At 61.6% G+C, this 6,107-nt stretch overlaps 1 protein-coding gene across 1 annotated transcript; it reads right to left on the reverse strand.

Moving 5' to 3' along the window:
• Window positions 1–226: 226 nt before the first annotated feature.
• LOC137459866 (pregnancy zone protein-like) lies at window positions 227–4,784 on the reverse strand. Its single transcript, XM_068170576.1, has 8 exons — window positions 4,627–4,784; window positions 4,054–4,243; window positions 2,310–2,472; window positions 2,050–2,102; window positions 1,273–1,293; window positions 635–732; window positions 416–500; window positions 227–327 (listed from the first exon to the last, which is right to left on the reverse strand). Exons 1-8 carry the CDS (start codon window positions 4,698–4,700, stop codon window positions 292–294), a joined length of 720 nt encoding a protein of 239 aa, XP_068026677.1. The 5' UTR covers window positions 4,701–4,784; the 3' UTR covers window positions 227–291.
• Window positions 4,785–6,107: the final 1,323 nt, after the last annotated feature.

A 6,107-nucleotide genomic window follows, 5' to 3' on the forward strand; every position in this document is an offset into this window, starting at 1 on the left:
CGCACACCTGGCTGCCCCCTTCCTGCCCATCCTGGCCCTACAACCACCCAAAGGTCCCTGCTCGGCTCCCCTGCTCTCCTGGGGGGTTGGTCTCTGGGTTTGCAGGAGAGCAGGATGGGTGCTGATGCCCAGCTGTGGCAGCCAGCCATCGGCAGCCCAGCGTGGGGAGACCCCTCCGGGACCAGCAGCCCTGTGCCTCCCGGCTCTGCCGATGCCCTCACCTGGCCCCTCAAGACGGCGCAGTGCCGGGTGGGTCCGTCCGGGGGTAAGATGTACTGGCACAGCCTGGCATCAGCGCTGCCCCGGAAAGCCTTCCCGGAGGGGTTCCTGGCCGGGGAGCAGGAGCTGGCTGGGTGGCTGCTGGGGGCAGCAGCACCCGGGGCGGGCTCGCTGCTGGGGCTGCCCTGCCACTCACCACCCACAGACGCGCAGTGGGATCGTCTCGTCCTCCGGCGTCACGGCGTGGGGCAGCTGGAGCAGCGCTGCAAACTGGGGGAGACCTGGGGGGGAGGGAGGGAGGGAGAGAGGGAGGGACCCCAGTGGGGACCGGGGCTGTGCCCATAGCTTCCTTCAGCGGCTCCCGGCCGTGGCCAGAGACGGCAGGCGGAGCCCAGCCTCCCATGTCCCCACGCACCCTGCTCCTTCACGCTCCTTCAGCAGGAAGGACAGCTCCGCCATGCCCTGCCGCAGCCTCACCCCCCTCCACTCCATCACTTGCTCGAAGTCGGGGCCCTGCGCACGGGGACAGCCGGCGTCAGCCCTCGCCCGTGGGGCTGGACGTGGGCTGACAACTTCGAGGGCTCAAATCCTGCGTGGGACCCTCCATAAGGAGCAGAGGCTTTGCCCTGCCACCGTGCTCAGAGCAGCCCCGAGGGCATCAGCCCTGCCAAGGGAAGACTGCCCCTGGGGGGCTGCCTGAGCCGAGCCCCAGCCTGGCCGCGGCAGCTGGAGGGGGCAGGGGGCTGCTCCAGCCCGGACCGGGGGCTCAGGGCCTTCTCCAGCCTGGGTCAGAGTCTCTGTGGCCATAGGCACTGCCATCTCCATCCATGCCCAGAGGACTTCCCCATCCTGCAGGCAGGCACCCAGCTGACCTGAGTGGGCTGGAAATGAGGGTGAGGGTCCCAAAGCCTTGCTCCTGATAACTTCTCTCAGCAGCCACGGGGGTGAGGTGGGGAGTCCCTTTCCCTGCTCCTTGAGCCCAGCTCCACAGACGTGTGGGGCCCTTGGCTGCTCCCCAGGGAGCTGGCAGGTGGGCACCCGGGGACAACTCACCTGCAAGGTCACCAGCTGGAGCTGCAAAGAGAGAGAGAGAGAGAGGAAACCTTCAGCATGCCCAAAGCACCTGGGGCTGAGCTGGGCTTTGAGTCTGGGGGCTCTGGGTTGGCCCCTGCAGAGCTGTGCCAGTGCCAAAGGCAAGGGCTGGTACCAGGGCACTCAGGCTGTGCCACATCTCTTTGGTGTTTGGGGAATTCCCTCCCCACACACATCTCCTCCATGCTTGTGCTGGCACAAGGCTGTGGCACTGTGCTGGCACTGAAGCCTGTGGCACGGTGCTGGCACTGAAGGCTCTGTCTGTGTGGTGGCACTGACGGCTGTGTCTGTGCTGGCACTGAAGGCTGTGGCATTGTGCTGGCACAAGGCTGAGGCACTGTGCTGGCACTGAAGGCTGTGTCTGTGTTGGCACTGAAGGCTGTGGCACTGTGCTGGCACTGAAGGCTGTGTCTGTGCTGGCACTGAAGGCTGTGGCACTGTGCTGGCACTGAAGGCTGTGGCACTGTGCTGGCACAAGGCTGAGGCACTGTGCTGGCACTGAAGGCTGTGTCTGTGTGCTGGCACTGGAAGCTGTCTGTGCTGGCACTGAAGGCTGTGTCTGTGCTGGCACTGAAATCTGTGTCTGTGCTGGCACTGAAGGCTGTGTCTGTGCTGGCACTGAAGGTGTGGCACTGTGCTGGCACTGAAGGCTGTGCCACTGCTGCCCAGGCTGCTGATCCTGGGCCCGTGGGGGCCCTGTTGTCTCCATGCCCACCCTGCACCCTGACCCTTCCTCACCTCCCTGTCTCTGGGCATCAGGTTGTGGTCCAGGCAGACGATTCTCAGCTTCACTGCAGAAGGCAAAGGCAGGGGCAGGAGTGACTGCTGCAGCCCAGGGCCCACCCCTGGGCATCCCACCCCTGGGTACCCCACCCCTGGGCACCTCACCCCTGGGCACCCCACCCCTGGGCACCTCACCCCTGGGCACCTCATGCCGGGCACCTCACCCCTGGGCACCTCCCCCCCGGGCACCTCCCCCAGCGGCGGCTGCCCCTCACCATCCGCCCCAGGCTCGTAGGAGTCCTTATCCGTCTGGAGCAAGACTCTCAGCTCCAAGGCTTCCAGCAGCACCAGCCGCTTCTCAGAGACCTGCAGGGAAGCTCCCTGGATGGAGAGCTGCAGCTCTGCCACCTCGTAGAAGTCTTCCTGCTCCGCAGAAACCTGTCCCCAGGCAAACAGCAGAGCTGGGGCCAGAGCCTGGGGGGGGCGCCCCTGAGACAGCACCCCCAGAGCCCAGCCCAACCACCCCGTGGCGCCAGGGAGGCACCAGGAGGGCACCAGGGAGGCAGTAGGAAGGCAGCAGGAAGGCACCAGGAAGGCGCCAGGAGGGCATCAGGAGGGCAGCAGGAAGGCACCAGTAGGGCACCAGGAGGGCACCAGGAAGGTACCAGGAGGGCATCAGCAGGTGTGAGAGACTAATAAGTTTGTCTCTCTTGATGTGAGTCAACAAAGATAAACTGATAGCAGAGCCACTGGAAAGAAGGTGGAAAGAATCCTGTCTACCAATCCTGGATGCAAATCAGCTTGTGATTGCATCGTGATAACACGGGACTACAACAATGGACCCAAGGACCCAGCCATCATGCCTTTAGGGCAAGATAATCTCCAGCCATCAAGTACCCTGGGCAGGGCGACACAATGGGCTTTACCACCTGTTTCCTGAGGTGTAAGGAATGTGGGGGGCCTTGTCTGGATGGAGATGGGGGAGACGGAAATTCCCCCCCTCCACCCAAAACCTTGCCAAACACACAGCAATACACAGAACCTAAGGATTATTTCCTGCCCCTGGAATTCCTGAGGGACAATATTTGAATACATACCTAAGGACTAAAAACTGTATAAAAGACTGGAGCAACTACTGGTTTGGAGAGAGAAACAGAGGAGAGAAACAGGGAGAGAAACGGAGATGAAGGAAAACACAGGAGACGGAGCATGCCGCTGAGAAGGGAAAGCCAGGACAATGCTGCTCCGGAGAAAAGAAGCTGCCCGGAGGACCACAGCTCTTCTCCAGCCAAAGCCTCAGCAGCCTTTCTCTACAGACCCAGGCTGCCCAGAGGAGCCTCAGCACCGTTCCTCTACAAACCCAACATCTCCTGCAGCACCTTTCCTCCACAGACTTTAACTGTCGTGGGGGGGATGAAGGGTGTGGTAATATAATTCCTTTCCTCTTCTATCTCTCTTCTCTCTCTCCCTCTCTCTTTTCTCCCTCTCCCCTTCTTATGTCCACTTTCTTATGTCCACTTTATTTACGTAATAAACAGCCTAGCTGTTGATACTTTGGCCTCGTTTGTGCCTCTGATTTCACAACACGGGAACATTTAAAAGAACTGTGTCTCTGGACCGAGACATTTAATGTCTCCGGACCTTGACAGGAGGGCAGCAGGAAGGCACCAGGAAGGCAACTGGAGGGCAGCAGGAAGGCACCAGGAGGGCATCAGGATGGCAGCAGGAAGGCACCAGGAGGGCAGCAGGAAGGCACCAGGAGGGCACCAGGAGGGCAACAGGAGGGCACCAGGGCACTGCTGTGTGTGGGAAGCTGATGCAGATAAAGCCCACAAGGTCTCTACGTTCCTCCTGTCCCTCTGCTCTTCACCTCCCTCCCTCCCTCTCCACCCAGGATGGACTTCCTGTGCCCTGCCAGCTGCCCCAGGCTGGCTCTGGCAGGGGCAGGAGCAGGGGCAGGGGCAGGGGCAGGGACAGGGGCAGGGGCAGGGGCAGGGGCAGGGGGGGGCTGCCACTCACGTGGGTGAAGCGAGGCCAAGCCAGCTGCAGGACTCCACTGCCCTGCTCCTCCAGCACCACATCAGGCACCTCATGGCTGCTCTCCAGGTGCAGGGTGACCCTCACAGGCGCCTCTAGCTCCACGAGGTGGATGTGCACTTGGCCCGTGTGTGTGTAGTGGAAGGTAGAGGGGAAGATCACCAGGTAGTGCCTGGGGAGGGGGCACCCTGTGAGGGGAGGCTAGCAGAGACACCACACCACCCCCCCCCCCCCCCCCAAGCCTCGGGGATCCTTTCCACTCCAGGCTGCCCTGGTGTGGGGCACCTGGGTGTTGCCAAGGTCCATCTGAGGAGGGAGGAAAGGCTCTGCTGCCCCCCTGGCCCCGCTGGGAGGATGCACCTGCACCAAACCAGCCCAAAGACACCAACCCCAGGTGCAAAGTCCACTGTGGAGACCACCCAGCACCCCCAGCACTGCCACCCCGAGCAGCAACGGGCTGACAGCGAGGACTGCCACAGCAGTGGGACCAGACCGTGCCAGCAGTGGGACCAGACCGTGCCGGCAGGCAGGGCCAGGCAGACACAGAAGGCTTACTGCTTTGCAGATGCTCCAGCTGTCAGGGAGGAGATGAAAAGCAGAAGACAGGGCAGGGTGGCTGCAGAGCCCATGCTTGGGGGACCAGGTGGAAGCAAGGGGGTCCCAGAGCCCCTGTGCTGGGGGCTGCTGCTGCTGCTGCTGCTGCTTCTCCTCAAGCTGTCAGCTCCCTGCAGGCAGCCAGCAAAAGGCTGTGGCTGGCACCCAGCCACGCAGCTGGGACAATGTTTAACCACCAGACCCAAGCCTGGCTGGGTTCAAGGCTCCGGCAGTCACAGAATCCCAGAACTATCAGGGTTGGAAGAGGCCTCAAAGACCACCCAGCTCCCACCCCCCTGCCATGGGCTGGGATACCTTTCACCAGCCCAGCTTGTCCCCAGCCTCAGCCAGCCTGCCCTTCAGCACTCCCAGGCATCAGGCAGCCACAACCTTCCTGGGCACCCTGCTCCAGTGTCTCACCAGCCTCTCACTGAGGAAGCCAACACCCATCTCACCCAGGGCCCCCCTGCACTTCCAGAGCCCCAGCCGAGTGCTGAGGCTGCCAGGGGCTGAGCCCTGCTGGCACCTCGCTGCCTGGTGGCCTGCTGGATGCCAGTGCCACCTGCCCTGCTTCCCACTGCTCAGCCCCACAGCCCTGCCCCAGGCTCCAGGGCTCCATTCCCATGGCAGCCCTGCAGCTCTGCTGCCCCTTCCTCCGTCTCGCAGACATGATTAAGCATGTCGTACATGAAGAGCATTTGGCCCCAATTCAGGTGGCTGTTTGCACTGCAGTAGCTGACGTGATGGCATGTTTTAGCTGTGGCCAGGCAGGCCACGTGGTGGCAAACTGCCCTCGGTTGGGGGATTCGCCAACATCAATTCCCCTGCGCCAGAATCAACCCAGAGGACCGTGTTGGGCCTGTGGAAGGAAAGGACATTTTGCTAAGGACTGTAGATCTAAAAACCAGGGAAACGGGGTGGGGAGAGGGCACTTGGGCCACATATGGCCCTCTCCCACTTGGGACATGAGGCGGCCCAACTATGTCAACCTCAGATGGGGAGAAGCGTTCTCGAACTCCCTGCCCCTTCGAGAAGCGACCAACTTTGTGGCCCAACCGATGATCCAACTGAATCTGCCTCTATCTCAAGAACAGCAAGGACCATCCCTTGGGGGCGAGACCTTAGGGTGGCCCTGGCAGTAAAGTGTGACAACCCGCCAGTGGTGTGGGGGGTCTGTTCTCTCTATAGTGCCCCCCATGGCACCACCATTAATGTCCCCTTCTTGATTGACACTGGAGCAGATGTTACGGTTATTCCTGAGACAAATTGGCCTCCACGCTGGAAATTGGAAGACGCCCCCATGGCGAGTAGAGTTGGGGGATTGAGTCGAGCTCAGAGGAGCGTTCAGTTGGTAGCAATTACAATTCACAGTGAAACGGGACCGGAGAAAACCATCACCCTTTTTCCATATGTTATGTCAGGAGTCCCACCCCTGTTGGGAA

The sequence above is a fragment of the Melanerpes formicivorus genome, unplaced genomic scaffold (assembly GCF_026170545.1).
Source record: "Melanerpes formicivorus ecotype bairdi unplaced genomic scaffold, bMelFor1.0.p_v2 SCAF_432, whole genome shotgun sequence".
In the NCBI taxonomy this organism is placed as follows: domain Eukaryota; kingdom Metazoa; phylum Chordata; class Aves; order Piciformes; family Picidae; genus Melanerpes; species Melanerpes formicivorus.